This window comes from Mustela lutreola, chromosome 12 (assembly GCF_030435805.1).
Source record: "Mustela lutreola isolate mMusLut2 chromosome 12, mMusLut2.pri, whole genome shotgun sequence".
NCBI classification, from domain to species: domain Eukaryota; kingdom Metazoa; phylum Chordata; class Mammalia; order Carnivora; family Mustelidae; genus Mustela; species Mustela lutreola.
In genome coordinates, this window is record NC_081301.1 from 84,695,573 (window position 1) to 84,715,433 (window position 19,861).

The following is a 19,861-nucleotide window of genomic DNA, read 5'->3' on the forward strand; positions in this document are numbered from 1 at the left end:
GTCTCTGCCAGTTATTGCCACACATGCCTGTAAGGGTTGTACTGTTCTGCCTTCTTGCCAGCTATTTATGAAAGTGCCTGTTTACTCAAAGCTTTGCCAGATATCATACTACCAAGTTTTTGAACTTTTGCCAATCTAATGGGTGGAGAAACATATCTTGGCCTACTTCTCATTTGCATTTCTTATTATGAATGAAATTGAATATCTTCATATGTTTAAGGGCCATTTTATAATGTGTTTTGAGAACTACATACATGTTCATGTTTTCCCCCTCATTTAAAAATATTGAGGTGAGGAGTGCCTGGGTGGTTCAATCATCTGCCTTCAGCTCAGGTCATGATCCAGGGTCCTGGAAGTGAATCCTGCATTGGGCTCCCTGCCAAGCAGGGAGCTTCTCACTCTCCCTGCCACTCCTCCTGCTTGTACAAGCTCACTTGCGTGCACGCTCTCTCTCTGACAAATAAATAAAATCTTTAAAAAATACATAAATAAAGTTGAGGTAAAATGCATAGAGCAAAAGCAATGGTTTTAAAGTAAACAATTTGATGGTATTTAGTAGATGCACAGTATTGTGTATCCATCATCTCTACAGAGTTTGAAGACATTTGCATGAGCCCAGAATAAATCCCGTACCCATTAGTAGTGATCTTCCATTCTCCTTACCCCACCCCTGACCTCTGTCAGCAGTTTAACTATGAGGCGCCTAGATGTGTTTTTCTTTGAGTTTATCCTGTTTGATGTTTGTTTTACTTTGGAAGGTTTGGGTAGGTAAGTATCACCAAATCAGAGATTGTTTGCTCTTATTTTTTTTTTCTCTTCTGGGACTTGAGTTGCTTGTATATGAAACTGCTTGACAATGTGTCTCAGGTACCTGTCAGATGACTCTTTTCTCATTAACTCTTTATATTTTAGTTTGGATCATTTCTATTGACCTTACTTGAATTTTACTGATTGTTTATTATCCCAGTGTATTGATAAACTCATTGAAAGACTTAACTCTGCTGCCAAATTTTAAAAAAAAAATGTCTAGGCCTTCCATATACACATACATTTCTGCGTGTGTTCTCTCTGTGCTCATATTTCCTATTTGTGCGTGTGATCGACCTTTTCTCCTTGATGCTTTAATGTATTTTTTATGGTTAGTTTCAAATCCCTGTCTGATAATTCCACCATATGTGCTCTTTGTGGGTCAGTTCTGATGATGGTTTCCTTTCATATCTGTGGGTTACATTTTTGTTCTGGTTGGCATGTCTCATTTTTTGTTGAATGCCAGATGATGTATGTAAAAGAATACAGAAATTGAAGTAAATAATAATGACAACTAGGAAAAAGGCATTCTCCTTTTGCAAGCTGTGAGCTTGGAGGGGTAAGTACTTGTGTTTTTAATTTTTAATGTTTACATATATTAGTTACTTCAATCACTTAAGAAAAAATAGTCTATAGACCTTTCATCTAGAAATATGGCAATGTAACAATTGTTGCTTTCTAGAAAATGAAGTAGTTCCTAAGTTTTCCTCTGCATCTCACCATTTACTTCTTGTACATTGATTTTAGTATCTTTCCTGTGGTAGAGTAATAGAAAAATCTTTGCAATGTTAAGAAACAGACTCTCAGGCATGAAAATATAGTTATTTCTTCAGCAGTAAATGAACTGCTGTGTCCACAGGAAACCCTTGGTGTATTGGACTTATCATCTGTAAAGTATAGGATTTGGACTTTTGTATCTTTTAGCTGGCCTTTAACAGGTAATGGCTGCTAATCCACCTGGTTTGGACCTCTGCATGGGAATGCCATGTAGATTATCTGTAGCTGGGTGCCATGAAAATCACCCACTGGTTTTTTAACTTGTGGCCAGTACATTTTTGACATGCGCTGCTATAGTAACCTGCTGAACACACAGTCGATGGGATAATTCATTATAGACGTGCGATTCCTGTGTCACCTAAAACTTTCATTATTTTCATTCCATCGTTGATGACAATTGTGACACTTCACTGATTTTCTTTCTTGCTTTTTTAAGATTTTATTTATTTGACAGAGAGAGAGCACAAGCAGGGGAAGCAGGAGAGGGAGAAGGTGGTTGCTTGGTGAGCAGGGAGCCCAACATGGGGCTCAATCCCAGGACCCTGGGATCATGACCTGAGCTGAAGGCAGATGCCTAACTGACTGAGCCATCCAGGGGCCTCTCACTGATGATCAATTCTAAAAACAATAATTCTTCAATCTGATTTATAGTGTCCTGAGTCTGAGACCCAGAAATAACTCAGGTAGTGAGTGACATTAAGAGCTCAGGTGAAATTATTTTTCCAGCCACGTTATCACTCAAAAAAAAAAAAAACACAACAACAAACAAAAAACTGGTGCTTCCATTGCTTATTTCTACATGTCCAAATATTTGATGTACCAGATTCAGAAGTAATGTGGTAATAATAATTCACTGACTTTTTAAAAAAAGGTAAAATTTAGGAAGTTTCTAATGACATGTTTTTCTGGACAGAAGTTTATTCATAGGCTTCAAAGCTAGGCACATTTCAAATACTTCAGCTATTAGAAATGCTTAAGATATATAGTACTCATTTAAGAAGCTTTTAATTTATATTATTAGTGTCCACAGACTTGTTAACAAATTTTATGATTCCCAGTTTTATCAGTGAAGCTATAGTATGCTTGGGTTTCCTAATTTCTTATAACACTGACTCTTTTCTTCATGCTTTTTGTCATCTTTATTATATTTGGATTGAAGATGACTTGTCAGAGATGAAATTGTGTGGTCTTTGTGATCTTTGACCCTTTTTTTTTGTATGTATTGATTCTTTATTGGATATGTGATTTGCAAATATTTTCTCCAGTTATGTAGGTTGTCTTTTCACTCTCTTGATGTCCATTGATGTATAAAATTGTATAATTTTGATGAAGCCCAATTAATCTATTTTTTTCTTCTGGTGCTAGTATTTTTCAAACTAGTGTTTTTCAAATTTGGTGTCATGAAGATTTTCCCTAGTACTTTCTTCTAATAGTTTTATAGTTTTAATTCTTAAGTTTGTATCTTTGATCGATTTTGAGCTCATTTTGTATGTGATATATTTTTTTACATGGAGATAACTGGTTTTCCCAGCACCATTTTTTAGACTGGTCTTTCCCCATTGAATAGTCTTGGTACTATTGTTGAAAATCAATTGGCTGTACATGTGAGGGTTTATTTCTGGGCTCTTTGTTCTATTGGTCTGTATGTTGCCCCTTACAGCAATTCCATAGTATTTTAATTTTAGTAGCTTTGTAAGGTTTGAAGTCAAGAAGCGTTAGTCTTTCAGTTTATTCTTTTTCAAGATAGTTTTGGCTATTTGGGGCCCCTTGCAATTCCATATGAATTTCAGAATGAACTTTTTCATTTTTGTGAAAAGGCTATTGCAGTTTTATTAGGCATTATGTTAGCTTGGTTTGGATAGTATTGAGATCTTAACAATGTTAAATCTTCCTGTCCATGAACACAGAATGTCTATTTAGATCTTTAATTTCTTTCACCACTGTTTTGTAGTTTTCGGTGTACAAGTCTTTCTTGACCTTGGTCAGATTTATTCCTAAAGTATTTAGTTCTTTTAGATGTTACTGTAAACGGAATTGTTTTCCTAATTTCCTTTTGGATTATTCATTGCTGTTGTATAGAAACACATTTTTTAATGTCTTGATTGTGTAACCCTGCTGCTTTGCTTAATTTATTAGCTGGAGGGACTTTCTTGTGAATTCTTAGCAGTTTTCTACATACAGATTCATAGCATCTGGGATTGAGATGGTTTACCTCTTCTTTTCCCCTTCAATATGTCTGGCCAGAACTTGTAATACAGTGTTAAATACCAGTGGTGAAAGGGGGCATCCTTATCATGTTCTGGATCTTCGAGGGAAAACTTTCGTTTTTCACCGTTGAGTGTGACGTTAGCTGTAAGTTTTTCTTAAATACCCCTTATCATATTAAGGAATTTGGGGTGCCTGGGTGGCTCAGTCATTAAGCATCTGCCTTCAGCTCAGGTCATGATCACAGGGTCCTGGGATCCAGCCCAGCATATCATGCTCCCTGCTCAGTGGGAAGCCTGCTCCTTCCTCTCCCAATCCCCTTGCTTGTGTTTCTTTTCTCACTGTGTCTCTCTCTGTCAAATAAATAAAAATCTTAAAAAAAAAAAAAAAGAATTTTCCCTCTGTTTCTAGTTTCATGAACATTTTTATCAAGAAAAGAAAATGTCTTTTCTGTGTCAAGTGAAATGATCATGTTTCTTTGTTCGATTAATGTGATATATTACATTGATTGACTTTCTTTTGTTGAACCACCCTTGCATTCCTTGCATAAATTCCTTTCAGTCATGGTGAATAATCCTTTTAATGTGTCGTTGGATTCAATCTGCTAATATTTTGTCCAGGATTTTTACACCTGTATAAAGGGTATTATTAACCTGTTCTCTTTTTCTTTTGTGAAAATTCTTGTGAATTTTCTTTTCCTGAGATGTTATCTGATTTTAGGATAATGTTGGCCTCATAGAATGAATTATAGGAAGTGTTCTTTAATTTTTTGGGAGTTTGAGAAGACTTGGTGTTCATTCATCATTAAATAGTTAATAGAATTTACCTCTAAAACCATCTGGTCGGGACTTTTCTTTGTTGGGAGACATCTTTGTCTTTAACGATGGGATATTGAGGTGGAAATGTTAAAATACGCTTTTAATTTTTCTTTAGGATATGAGGCCTTCCTCAATAATGCTTCTTTTGAAAACTGTAGGCCTTAGTTGGAGTGAATAGCCAAAAATGACACAGTTTTTAAAGGCTCCTGTATTTGCTTTAATGAATGCTACAGGTTAGTCTTTTTATCAGTAGTCCTACATTAAATATTCTACAACTGTTAGAATTATGATATAATTATTATGAACTTTTATAAATGTTGATATATGGTGGGATATGTTATTATATTGTAGGATGTTACAGTCTTAAAATTTCTAGTTGGTACTCTCTGTCAATGTATATATTCAGTGCTGTGCTGTAAAAATAATAGATAATAGTTGAATAGCTTCTGTAAACATAAAGTCCAGGTCTTTCTCAAAATTCAAAATATTTCTGTTTTTGAGAAGTAGATTATAAAGTAAGACACTGTAATTGGAATGTACAAAAGTTTGCAGATATTTGGAGGGCTGAATGCCAAATGCTTATGTTAGCTTTATTTTTACCGTCTTCAAACATGACTTTGTTCCTATGCATTGAATGGTGATCATTGAATCATGTATATTACCATGCTGTCCAAACAGCATAACAATGTCAGCTGTACCAAAGGCCATGCATGCTATTGTTAAAAGTACTTAGTGAACTTACACAGAGTATTGTTTTACTGTTATCTAGCTACTATTTTATTATTATTGTTATTGACAGATAAAATGTGGACTGGTGAAGAAAGAATTAACTCTTAATGAATTTAATAGTTCATTTTATTTTACTTAATTTTTTTGAAAAAATCTTTATTTATTTGACAAGAGAGCGAGCACAAACGGGTGATGTGGCAGAGGGAGAGGGAGAAGCGGGTTCCTTGCCAAGCAAGGAGCCCCATGTGGGAGTTAATCCCAAGACCTTGGGATCATGACCTGAGCTGAAGGCAGATGTTTAATCGACTGAGCCATCTAGGTGCCCTTAGGTTATTTTAAAATTAAAACAAAATTAATTTTTTTGATTAGGTAAAGCACATCACAGTGTTGAAAATTTTAAATTTTTTTTTAAGATTTTATTTATTTATTTGACAGAGAGAGAGAGATCACAAGTAGGCAGAGAGGCAGGCGGAGAGAGAGGAGGAAGCAGGCTCCCTGCTGAGTAGAGAGCCCGATGTGGGGCTCGATCCCAGGACCCTGAGATCATGACCTGAGCCAAAGGCAGAGGCTTAACCCACTGAGCCACCCAGGTACCCCCACAGTGTTGCAAATTTTTAAAACTTCACAAGATTTAAAGTTGCTTTCCTAAAACTGTTACTCGGTTACCCATTTCCCTTCCATGAAAATAATCCATATTATAAGGGTAGACAGGCAGATAAACTTTAAATGAAGCGTGCCAAGATATCTGTCAAACTGTTTTTTGTGTGTGCTATTCTTGGACACAATGGAAAAATTTCATTATCTCTTCCTATGTCATTTGTTTTGCTTTTTAAGTTTATACTGGTTTCCTTATAGTTGATAGGATGAGCTATCAAAAAACTTAAAAAAAAAATAAAACTAATGAAACAGTAAAGTTCGTGTCCGTGTTAAATAATTTTGCCATAAAGAAGTAAACCTCTAGTCCTGAAAAAGGGACATTAATTAATAGCCCTTCAGCATCCAAATTGATTTTTAGGAAAATCCTGGTCAACTTTGAGTCTCAGTTAAGTTTCCAGGATCCTGTTTATGCCACGGTAAAGCATATGGGAATTTGATGTCTTTACACTTGGCTGGTTTTGATCCACATTTATGTCAGCTTGTATGTTTTTTGCTTTTTGTTTTTTTCATTTTGAAATTTCAGTGAAGGCCTTTTCTAACTGAGCTGTCTATAAAAGAAAGAATCCTTAAATATGTGTAGAAGTAGCTATACCTGTTGAGCATTAAAGTATTTTTTCCTGTGAAAACACACTTGTCTTATTAGTTGGTCCAATTTGTCTCTTTTTAGAGTTTTACTTTATTCTGCTTTTTAGTTTTCTTAAATAGGCTCCATGCCCAGTGTGGGGCTTGAACTCATGACACGGAGATAGAGAATTGGAAGATCTACCGACTGGGCCACCCACACCCATGCGCCCGTACTTAGAGTTTTTAAGTGCCTGAGTTTGCAAGCACAAGTGGCTTTGAAGCCACAGATTGACATCTGTATTGCAGTCTACTGGCTAATTAAGGAAATGCTATTTTAATTGTGCTGAATGACAACCATTTTGGTAGTTACTACCAGGGTAGTTATTAGCCTCTGGTCTGTTTTGGTTTTAAATAGATTAGGACTATACTTTAGTGAGCAGTTCATTGAAATTAGCAGTATAACTTTTCTTGAAGTATGAGCTCAAAGTTTAAACCTTTTTCTCAAATATGAACATACGCACACTAGCTTTTCATTTGATGGCCTGAACAGTATGCATTGAGAGTTTCACTTTTTCAGGTGACTAATCATGTTATCATTTGAATTTTAAAATTTTGTGCTATAAAGTTTATAGTTTGCTAAGGAAGGAGATTCTTAAGCTTGAGTCCCACCAGAAATGAAATCACAGCCGTGTAGAACCATATTCTCTTGTGAATCCTGAAAACTGTTGGGACTATATTTTTATATGGTAATTTCATTAACCCACCCCACTTTAGAAGAAAATGAAGTGATACTTTGTGTGTAGGAGAAAAATCGATTGTGTCTTTGCATTTCACTCCAAAATGAAACAGATAGATGGTTGGCCAGTTGAATACAGTTCTTTCATATAGTTGGACATTAGGAAACTATATGGTAAGCTTTAAAGAAGCATTTTTTGTCTACCTACATTAAAGAATATAAATTGTAATTTATGAAAGGATTCTCGTAGCTAAAAGAGACCATTTAAAAAGAGAAAAGGGAGGAAATGTAGACTAAAGTAATGCAGGAATAGAGACTGAAAATTTAGATTTATCCCTTATCCTGAAAGCCCTCTTAGCCCAAAACAAATATTTATTTCAGATCTTTCAAACAAAGTCTTAAGCTCTTAAAGTTCAGGATTTCAAGTGCTTATAAATCTAGAGTAATAACTCAGTGGAAAAATAGTGTAACTAGACAGTTCACAGAAAAGGAAATACCAGATCCTCAATCTCATAAGAATATGTAAATGTGAAAACCACACTAAGATGCCATTTTTCACCTCTTACATTGCAAAGTTTAAAAGTTATATAACTTAACTAAAGGTATGAGGAAACATAGCTTGCTGAAGGAAAAATAAATCAGTAAAATTTTTAGAAGGCAACTTGGTAATAGCTGACAAAATTTAAATGCATATCTTTTGACTCTTGGAATTCATTTTGCAGAAGCTTTCTATCATTCCTGCATTTGGAAGATCATATATGCCAAAGATTTTAACATTATAATAAAAGATTGGGAAAAAATCTAAATGTCCTTAATTAGAGGATTTGGAGACTATATGGTATAGTCATGTAGTGGATTATTGATTCAGTTATAAAACAGGTGAGGAAGCTCTGTGTACAAATAGGAAAGATGTTCAAGATGCATTAAATCAGGGATAGCCAACTTTTTCTTAAAGGGCCAGCCAGCAAATATTTTGGCTGTTCAGGCAGAGTAGTCTCTGGGTACAACCTCTGTTGTGGGACACAGCGATAGACAATTTGTGTATGTGCATGAATATATTTTAGTAAAGCCTTATTTACAAAAATAGGTCTCTGGCCTGTGAGTCATAGACAAACTTGGTATGTAAACTATAGCAGAGGTATGACGTGCTGAAATTATTGAGAAGTGAGTCCAAGCTTTGCCTGGGATATTTGGGGAAACATCATAGATAAGGTGGTAATTTAAACTGAGTTTCTGTGGGTGTATAGGAGTCTAAAGATTAAGGAATTGGTGAGAAGTTGTTTAATAATGGGGGTGCTTTGTTGAGAGTTAATTAAGAGGTAAACTGGGATATTTTTGAAGGGACTAGGCACTAATGGTATTTCTAACCCATTTTCTACCTTTTTAAGGAGAATTTTTATTTATTTATTTGAAAGAGAGCATGAGCAGGATGGAGAGGCAGAGGGAGAGGGAGAAGCTGGCTCCTGGTTGAGCAGGGAGCCCGATGTAGGGCTCCATCCCAGGTTCCATCCTGGGGGATCAAAATCTGAGCCAAAGGCAGACACTTAACAGACTGAGCTACCCAGGCAACCCCCTCCATTCACTACTTTGAATAAAAAATATTTCAATACCTAGCTCTGTTAATCCTTGAAATTTTGCCATACTTACTTCATTCAGTGTTTGGTTTTGTTTGTGTGAGGTTGTTTTTGATAAATTTTTTAAAAGAAATATTACAGATACAGTTTAAACCGTGCCCTGTAAAACACGCTGAGTATATTCTCTTTTTCCAGAGATAACAACTAATACGAAGTTGTTTCTCTAACTTTATCTTCGTATAATAACTACATGTTTATATACCTTTAAACAAAACACTTTATTGTTTTTTATAGTGTAAAGATTAATAGAATGGTTGTGGTGTCATTTCACAATTGACTTTTGCTCAGAATTGTGTTTTTACTGTTTCCCTGTGTGGATCAGTGCTGGTCGACAGAAATATAATGCAAGCCATATATGTTATTTTAAATTTGCTCAGTCACAGGTGAAATTAATAATATACTTTAATAACTCAGTGTATTTGAAATACTATTTCAGTATAAAATCAGTATGTGACATTATTAAGAAGGTATTTTACATTCCCTTTTTATACTGAAATCTGTCATCTGTTTTGCCCTCATATCACATTAGACTAGTCACATTTTACGTGTTCAGTGGCCATAAGTGGTGAGTGGCTTTTCCTGTTGTTGAACAGAGAACTGCTGGGATTTGGATAGAACTGAACACTGGGAGGGCTTGAAAGTGTGCACACACCGAACTGCCCGGGGTCAGCTAAACGTCAACATGTGGACTCAAGAGAGTATTTTGTGTGTTGGAACTTGCTAATCTCCATCTGCAGTGCAAAAACCATTCCATGTCTAATAAAAGAAGCCTCTCTCAGGATCATTTCCTGCTGGTAATCTTTGGAGCACAGAACGGCGATACCAGCCTGTCCCACATTCTCTAGATACACAGGAGCTCCACATTTTGTCTGTGTAGGTGTACTCTCTTCCTTCTTGCTTGTCTGGAGTAAACTGTCGAAATTGTTCCTGCTGTTATCAGGGATGTCACATTTGTAGTAGATACACTGCTTCTCCATATTTGGACCTTAATAACTAGGTAAACGTTTTGCTTACTTATTTTTGCTAAGAATCTCTAGTGGCAGCATTGAGCCCCATATTATATGCCTCTATTCCTGGTTTTCTAAGGTTTAGCCACATGTACAGTCCATCACACTAAAGGTCTATCTGTAGACTTTATTTCCCTTATTTTCCACCAGAAATACCTTCATAGAAATGCCCTAGAGTTAACATGCAGTCATAGAAGAAACTGCCTATTTAAATGCTTTAGTTTTATACACACTATAATTAGAGGGATTTTCCATTATGCTGTTACTGTCCCTCAAAAATGACCATGAAAAAAGTCCAAGAACAAAAACATAGGGAAAAATTCTCTCCATCTTGCTCATTCATTACTTGAGTTTTTCTTTTTTTTTTTTTCAATTCTGTGGCTTTTGTTTTAATGTGTCTCCTTTTGTATGTCCACAGAAATCCTTTTGTCATAATGTAGGTGATAGATCATAATCTTTGTTAACTTTTACTAATCAAGGGCTTACGGTCTGCCTTCTTCAGCTTGATGACAGCGTTTTAATAGCAGTTGTATACAGCGCTCTCCTCCACAAGGTGGGGGTAGAGAGTTCTCTGGGCCTGTTTGGGTACGGAGAATTTGATAGTGGTAGTCATCAAGTTAACTTTCCATAAGTTGACCAAAAAAAATTGGTCAGTACCAATATTAACACAACTTTGCCTTAGGGTTAGCATGATTTCAAAATTCTTGTTCTACTCAGCTCATCAGCCATCCAAACATTGTTAGTGATTATATTTTATAACGATTTAAGTACTCTACGAGTTTACTTCTAAATATATTTACTCTTGTTACATTACTTTGCCCCCCCTTTTTTTAATCTAAGGGGAGCACAGCCTTACATTAAGGCGAAAAATGCATGTTTTGATTGGGCAAATGGGAACTGAGAAAAGAAAAGAGGTACTTCTGGGAGAGTACGGGTTTTGGTGGGAGTAGAAGGGAGAAGTAGGTAGGGAGAGTAGTAGAGAGAGAGAGTAGCTAGGGAGAAGATACTCGCTAGGGAGAAGATACTCCCTATGTACTCTGATAGGGAGTAGAAGAGGAGAGAGAGGCCCCGGCGGGGTGCCACAGTGGCAGGTCTGTCCTACAAAGGGTGGCATAGAGCGTGGCCAGTAGCTTTTGCAATTTGAATACTAAAATTATATATATGCTTTATATACTTGTTAGATAAATGATACAGGTAGGTCTAAACCACATGGGAGGATGTTACCCATTCTCTTCATGAGAAATTTAATCAAGTAAGTCCATTAAAAATTAAAGTATTCACACACAAACATTGTAATCTGAAATGAGAAGAAAGCATTTTATATGGCCGGTTGGCATCAGTTTCCTCATGTCAAGTGTTAAAGAATGTCTCCTAATCATAATGAGCCTATTTGTCAGGAGTCCCTTTTAACAAATTTTGGGTTATGTCTTACTGTATATATAAAATTCAACAATAAAATTAAATAGAATTTGTGAAGGTTTTTATTCAAGTAACACGTAGTTCAGATGGATGACCTGGGACAAATTCCCATGTTACTGTATTTATAGACTCGGTTTTCAAAAGCCCCTTAGTTCTGTTTGGTGCTTCATTTCAGAGTGGGAAATGGCAGAGGTTTACTGTATGGGCCACTAGTAAAAAGCCCTGTTGCTGTTTGGAGCACACCAAATTTAAAGGCCATGTAGTATAAAGATTAAAAAGAGAATTATACATGGGAAGGTTTGGAAATTGTTTATGATTTATGAATTAAATTTGGAGAATACAGATAATAGTGAAGTTTTTTTTTTTTTTAATTGACATGATGATTATATACATTTGCCTTTGGTTTCTATAAGAATTCCATTTTGGTTTCCTTAGGATTATATTGATTGGCTGGAATTTCTGAGAAAGTCCCTTGCTTTGCTAAGACTTTTTAGCAATTTGAAAATGGATGGTGGATCTTACAGTGAAGAGAATTTGTTTCTGTAGTATGATACTACTAAGTGAGAGCAGTTGGGTTGTGAGTCTGTGGTTTGGTGTGATGTACTTGCCATTATTTATGCTCGGTTAGAAGGCAATTCCTCATTTTGCTCTTGAGAATACCTTCTTTCCAAATTCTTTTGCCAGCTAAAATATACAGGATCTTAAAGCTATAACTAACCCATAAAAATCTACGTATATTTCATCTATTTAATCACACAAACTACTGTATTAGTTATAGAGTTTAGAAATAACGTTTTGTTTCACTGTCTTATGATAAAATAATTTTGTTCAATCTTTGTGTGTATTGGGTTCCCTTTGGGATAATTTGTCTTCTTGGGATAGTTTTTCAAGTGACAGCTATGCTAGGAGTATGAGTGTCTTCATAAGTCTTTAGATATAAGGCGACTCCTTTTTTTCCCCAAAAAGTATTTAGGGCATAAAACCCTCATCAGATATTTAAACATATGATAATTCCTCCTACCCTTATTTTTCATTTATATTTAGAAGTATTTCTTAGTTTTAAAAAGTCAATTTTGAGTGAGCTTATTCTTACTGAATATCTAAGTTTCTAGTTGTTAATGTGGATTTTGCCTTTTTTTCTTTTTTTTTTTTTCCTTTGAGGGGTTGGACATAATTGCCTTATTTCATTTCAGGGATCCTTCTAAAGTAAATATTCTGGTACCTGGTGCTGGACTAGGAAGACTGGCCTGGGAAGTAGCTATGCTAGGTTATGCTTGTCAAGGAAATGAATGGAGTTTTTTTATGCTCTTTTCTTCCAACTTTGTACTCAACAGGTATTTAATTTACTTTTTGCTGGAAATAGTAATTTCTCAGAATCAGATTGACTTACCTATTTTTGAACAATTCTGAATTTGAAGATAAATACATAGTGTTTAATTATGATATGTATCATAAGTGTTTCTTAAATTAAAATCAAGTTGCTTATACAAATTACCACTCTTTAATTAGTTCTTAGTTAACAGAATATTGAAATGGGATGGGTAAGTGACTTTTTTAGAAAATCATGGGACCTCCCACAAAACTGAAATGCTCCCTGTGCAGAATTTCAAGACTTTGGAGTATTTTCTCATTGTTCCTTAAACTTCTTCACCCCTTTGTTTCTTTAGTGGAGTAAGTTCAGTGTAGCGATCATAACTTTTTCCCGTAATCAAATTCTGATAGGACGGCCATGTATGCTCATATGACTGAGTTGGAAACATCTCTTAGAATTTCTGTGGCCTCTTTTAGAAAACAGTGGAAAAGAGTTGTTATTTTTAAAGCCAGAAGAGGGGCTTTGGAAAAAATAACTAGCTGCCTTGTTTAAATAATATGTTGTCCAGTATGGGTTAGGGAATGGTGAGAAGTTAAAAATGGAGAGAATTAGAATAGTTGGGTAGCAAACAAAACCCATACCACTTGTTTGAGAAAAGTTTGGCCTGTTTTTTACTTGAGTTTGAGGTTTGGGAATACATTTTTTAAAATGTGAATGAGAAACACATTTATATTTCTGAATTTACTTTAATTTTTTTTCCTGTCTTTTAATTCACTATTGGTTACTCATCTACATCTGTATGTGCATTTTCAGATAATTGGTTGGGGTATAGTGGTAACACCTTAAGTATAAATGAATTACATAAGTAAAACTTCAATCAGGTTATATTTTAGTATTTAAAGTAGACTTTCTTGGTAAAATATTTAGTTAACACTGAATTTTGTGCTCATATTTTGCAGATGTTCCGAAGTTAATAAGTATAAGCTTTATCCCTGGATCCATCAGTTTAGCAATAACCGGAGGTCAGCTGATCAGATTCGACCCATCTTTTTCCCTGATGTTGATCCCCACAGTCTTCCTCCTGGTTCTAATTTTTCTATGACAGCAGGAGATTTTCAGGAGATCTACTCAGAATGCAGTAAGTCCAAAACAAGCATTTAAAAGTTTTTGTTCTTTAGTCTAAATTTAATGAGCTGATTTTATACTAAGTCAAAGTATTGGTCATTCATTGACAAGTTAGGATATTTTCAAAGTCCTGTATAAGGAAATGATGGGAAATACGAAGTACAAGATCCCACCATTAAGAAATATAGACTCTGCGGGGTCAATTAATATAAGATAACATGTGAAAAACGTTCATGAATAATGAATACAGTAAAGGTAAAGGATTAGTGGGAAAGGAGACTTTTGTAGAGAGAAGGCCGTGACTTCAAGAATAGGGAGGCAGGAGTGCCTGGGGGGCTCAGTCGGTTAAGTGTCTGCCTTTGACTCAGGTCACTCTTCCATGATCCTGGGATCAAGTCCCACATTGGGCCCTGCTCAGCTGAGAGCCTGCTTCTCCCTCTCCCTCTGCTGTTTCCCTTGCTTGTGCACACTCACTTTCTTCTCTCTGTCAAATAAATAAAAACGTAAAAAAAAAAAAAAAAAAAAAAGGGAAGGCAGAGGTAGGAAGATATAAATGAATAAGGTAATCAGGTAATCAGGGATGGTGGGACAGCCTGACTGGGAGGGAAAGAGAGGTTGGTTAGCTAGTTTAATGGGTGATATGGCTAGAAAAGGTAGAGTGGTTCTAGACTGTGGAAGGCCTTTACAATCAGGCTATCAAGTTGGGACTTCACCTTGAAAAACTTGAAGTTTTAGCTAGCATTAGAGAAAGGGAGATGGTAATGGAGAGAGGGGTGGTTGGGGAGTGGATTGGCAGTAAAAGGAAGAAGAAAAATAGTATCCTTAGAGGTCAGCAAGATCATTCATTCAACAAATAATTATTGGAGCACCTAACTCCCAGGTATGTTCTAGGCATGGGAAAGAGAGCAGTGAACAACGCAAAGCCCCTGGTCATGGGGAATCTGTTCCAATAGGGAGACGAGGCAGTGACAAATTTAGTAATGTAAGGAGGAGTACTGAGGCAGGGTAACGGGGTACAGAGTGACTGGGGAGAGGCTGCTGTTTATAGAGTTACCAGGGAAGGCTCCCTAAGCAGACTTTCAAAAAAAAAAAATGTTGAGCAGAGTACCTCAAAGTGAAGAGGCAAACCATTAGCTATTTGAGGGGAGATGTTGCACACAGAAGCAGTGGCAAGGGCAGGTGAATTTAGGCGGGGGAGCGTGCTTGTTCTGCTGAAGGAAAAGCAAGAGGCCACTTTGGCTGGGGTGAAATGAGCAGTGGCGCAGTGGGAGATCAGATCGGGGAGGATTTGGTGAGGCTGACTTTGTACTCAGAGAAGTGGGAAGCCATTGGAGGGACTTGAGCAGGGGAGTAATGAGATAGTCAAGCTTTTATTTATTTTTCCCTGAACTCTGACATTGAAAACCCGTATTCCAAAGGTAGAAAGAGAGAGATGGAAAATGTTAGGTCCTGGGGATAGGCCAGAGAGCGAGTTCTCAAGAGAGGGGTGACATAATGGAAGACATCACTTAGGCGAGTACAGGTGACCTTGTTCTGCAGCAGGGCTTGGGGGAGCAGTTGATGAAGGTCATCCTCGGTGGGATCAGTGCCTTCACGGCGCTGAGATTTGTAGAATCCAACCTCTGTCCCTGTGCCCAGTCACGGCCTCCACGGGGCACTGACAGCCTCGTTCCCCTGTTCCACTGGTGATTATCGGAAGTACTGGTGAGTAGTTTAAGTATATTTATGCCGTTTGTTTCTCACTTGGCAACAAGGGCATATGGCCTTTCTGAAACTTGCCAGAATTGGTGGTTAACAGTGGCTTAAATCAGTTTAAAACTGAAATGACAATTATTTCATCTTAACCCATTTGAAACGAAGGCTAGACATTGAGTAGATTTACAAACAAAACTCATACAGGTACATTTGGTAAAGATACCTAGTTATATAGATTATCAAAATGGTTTCCAAGTTGATTATCAAATTATTAGTAAAAACTTTCATGAACTGCAAAGCAGCTCATAAATGATTGTTGGGTTACCCTAACTTCAGTGTTGACTGGACAAGTTTAGCTTCTGTATTCTTCTGGTTAAGTGAAATATTCATTATCCGTAAGAGGTAACATTTGTAGAAGTAATTAAAAGAAAAGGCAACCTAACGTAATGAATGTAGTAATGTGGTTTTCCTCGAATAGATACCTGGGACTGCATTGCTACCTGTTTCTTCATAGACACAGCTCACAATGTCATTGATTATATTGACACAATATGGAAAATACTCAAGCCAGGAGGAATTTGGATAAATCTAGGTAAGTTCCTCAGTGCTTATTAGAATCTTATATGTGAACCTGAGTACTTTGTTCTTGGTTTGGTAACTTTATGGTACCAAATATTCATAAAGGTTATAGTTATGTTGTATAATTTCCCTTAGACTGTATCCCAGTTAGTGTGGAGTCCTCTGAAAGCAGTGCAAGCCCTAAGAGATAACAAACAGGTTTGAGTCCGTGGCCTTCAGAATGGGTCTAGTCTTGTTGTTGGGTTCTGTCATGTGCTCTATTTTTAATGGCTGGGTTTCACCACAGATTTTGCCATTAGGACTAAGACCAAAGATAGAAGTAGGTCTTTTCAAACTTCTGTTTAGAATGTCATGGGACAAATGAGAGTGGCTATAAAATGCAACTGTAATATGAAAGTTAGCCCAAACCTTAGGTCCTCTTTCGAAGGAGTCACTTATTTAAATTTCTCTAAAAATTTCCCAGGGAATGATTGAAACAACCCTGGAACAGCGTGGGCCTTAGGGATGCTGACCCCTTGCACAATCAGAAATATGTGTATAACTTTTGACTCCCCAAAAACTTAACTACAGATAGCCAGATAGCCTGCTGTTGACCAGAAGCCTACTGATAACATAAACAATTAGCGTGTATTTTGTCTACTACGGTAGACTGTCTACAGTATATTTTCACATACAGTATATACTGTATATATATATATATATGGCATATATATATATATACACGGTAGACAGTCTACTGTATATTTTCATATACAGTATATACTGTATATACTGTGTGCATATCTATATACTGTGTATATTGTATAGTGTATTCTTAAAGTAAGCTAGAGAAAAGAATGTTATTAAGAAAATCATAAGAAGGAGAAAATACATTGACAGTAGTAAGCTGTGTTTATCAACAAAACAAAACATGTAGAAGTGGACCTGTGTAGTTTGAACCTGTGATGTTCAAGGTCAACTGCATTACCACTGCGGGTGAGCAAACACCTTACTGAATCACAGAACAACCCTAGGTTGAAATGGTATTTCTACTGTTTCGTAGTTGGAGAGTCTGATCTTGTAAGTAACTTGCAGTGGGGTCCCGGAGCTTACATGTAAGGCAGAGACCGCCTCACAGCCCAGAACCAACCGCTTGAATGCCTAACCAGCTAGTTCTGCAGGCACATCCTGGGTCTAACAGTTCTTGTTAATTATGTGATTAATGTTTCTGACTCTGGTTACTGAGGTAGGGGAAGGTTTTGTATATTTCCAAAGTATTAACTTTCATAGAAACTTTTCTCTTTGAGCTTTTATCTTAATTGGTTTATTAATATTTTATTAAGTTATATAATAGGAATTATAACTGCTCCGAACAAATAAAATTGGCTCCTCATAAGCACACTGATAAGAGCAGACATGCTGGGCCGCACTGTGATCTGTCTCAGGCTTCAGAGGTAATAGGGCACTTGGGTCGGGGTGGGGGGGTCAGTTCGGAGAGCTTCTACTCTTCATACCACAGAGTTCCGAAACAATTCGGAGCATTGGAATAATGGAGACGCATAGACCTTAAAAGTAGTTATTCGGAAAAAAAAAAAAACCTAGTTATTCGGGAGGTCAGTACTTTCCAAGTCCAATTCTTCACATGTGTAAGCTGAGGTTACAAAATGATGATTATCTCAGAGTGGATTTTTCCTCACTGCTGGTGTGCTGTGGGCATCTGTCGGGAAAAGCGTTCTCACTCTGCATGCCGCGTCCTCGTCCTTTACGACACGTGACTCCCAGCGGAGCTCCTCCTGCTCTTTCATTTCCCAGTCTGCATCTCTGGTCCAAGCCACTGTGTGCCAACTGGGGTACTGCGACATCCGGGAAAACCGCTTGTCTTTTCGGATCCATCGTGGATGCCGACGCCCCCAGGCAGAAGCCTGTGCGCGCTCCTGTACCCCTCCTCTTCCTCGCCGTCTGCACGCGGTCACTGCACGAGGCACGTCTCCTGAAACTTCTCTGTAGGTCTTGAATCTTCTGTGCCAGGGTTCCTCAGCCCTGGCACTATTGGCATTCGGGGCTGGATGGTTCTTCGTGTGGAGGCTGTGGAGAGGGAGGGTTGCCTGCAGCCAGGGCGGTGGTGAGCGGCATCCCTGGCTCCTGCTGGTTCCACTGCAGCAGGACCTCCTCAGGTGTGAGGACGGGAGTGCAGAATCCGCCCAGCCGAGAACTACTGTTCCAGCTCGGCTCCTTCCTTAGTTCGGGCCCTCGTCGCTGCTTGCCCGGTGACTGCAGCGGCTCCGGTGGGGGACCCCCGCCGTCAGGTTGTCTCCAGTCTTCTGCGCCTCGTTGAGTCCTCCGTATGCTGCCACCAGGGGGATCCTCCCGACACGGGAATCTGGGCCTGTCACGCTCCCTACATACAGTTCCAGCTTTCGAGATACCCGGAACTCTTCCGGATGGGGCCAAGTGCCCTTGTGGTCCTCGTGTCTGAGCTTCGTTATTTCTGTTCCGTCCCACCCCGGCCCTGCGCAGAGACGCCGCCCCTGCCCTGGAGAGGCCGCTCTCTTCCCTCTCCTCTCGTGTTGCCTCTTTCCTAGGTGCTTTCACACTCAGCCGAGCTGATCCTTGCACGCTGGAGGACACGTTTGTTGTATTGCTCGTTTCCGTTCTCGCACAGTCTGTGAGCATTTAACACGACACGCTGTGGCCCCCGATATGTTTTGTTTCCTCTGCTAGTCGTGAGCTCCGTGAGGGCCGGAAGCTGGCGCTGGCTCTTTGCCTCCCGCAGAGCCCGACACCCGGCGGCTCCTCAGTGACTGGTGTGTGTGTGAGTGTCTTGTTTCAAAGCTGGAAAGCGGAGGAGACGTAGTGTGAAGATGCCACAGAAGGCTGGCTGCCGGGAGACAGGACAGAGTGGCATTTCTGTCAGTAAATTCATAACATTCCCATGGTTTGGGCGTCAGTCCTGTGGGCCTGAAAAAATAATTTTATCTGTAAGCTGAGAGTGCATCAACCCCTGGGGACAGTTTCACCCTAACTGTGGTGATGTAAGACCAGATCGTCAACGCATTCATAGAAAATAAGAACGGCCCCTGTCAGCCATAGTGGAATACTAAGAAGCTACACTGGAAGTTAAATTACAGTGAAGATGTTGTCTATGTTCTATGAAATCACAAGTGGTAATTTTAAAAATTTCTTTAAGGGGCACCTGGGTGGCTCACTGGGTTAAAGTCTCTACCTTCAGCTCGGGTCATGATTCCAGGGTCCTGGGATTGAGCCCTGCATCGGGCTCTCTGCTCAGCGGGGAGCCTGCTTCCTCCTCTTCTCTGCCTGCCTCTCTGCCTACTTGTGATCTGTCAAATAAATGAATAAATAAATCTTTTTTTTTTTTAATCTCTTTAAGGGGATCTGAAGTACTCTAATATTCCTCAGGTTAGGGATAGCTAGTGAGAGTGAGCTTTTTAAGGAAACTGTTTGTATGTGTCCTTTGGGAAAGTCTGTTATTAGCAAAATGTAGAAGTGTGCCTGTGCATCCTGTTCCTCAGTTTTTCATGGTGATCCTTAAAGACGTATGTGTAATTTATGGTGAAAACTGTGTGTGGGAGTGCATATGTGTGAGCTGGTGTATTTGTAGCCCAGCAGGGGAGGGCAGGCAATTAGCAGACGAAATCTAATTTCGTCTGGAAGAATAAACAGGTTAAAGTACTAAAAAGAAAGACTCGTAGTCTTTTCCTTCCTATGAAAGGGAAAAAACCCAGTTCTTCCCTACTGTGTATTTCTTCCTCGGGTGTCTCCTTTATTCCTCATATAGTAAAGCACTCATACTCTGACAT

General features: G+C 38.2%; 1 protein-coding gene across 2 annotated transcripts in view; it reads left to right on the forward strand.

Moving 5' to 3' along the window:
- Window positions 1–19,861, forward strand: part of CARNMT1 (carnosine N-methyltransferase 1) — a 51,878-nt gene that overhangs the window by 13,984 nt on the left and 18,033 nt on the right. For both annotated transcript variants that reach the window (XM_059143577.1, XM_059143578.1), the window contains exons 4-6: window positions 12,547–12,687; window positions 13,625–13,803; window positions 15,964–16,077. In XM_059143577.1, the coding sequence (XP_058999560.1) occupies window positions 12,547–12,687; window positions 13,625–13,803; window positions 15,964–16,077 (434 nt within the window). The remainder of the gene's footprint in view (window positions 1–12,546; window positions 12,688–13,624; window positions 13,804–15,963; window positions 16,078–19,861) is intronic.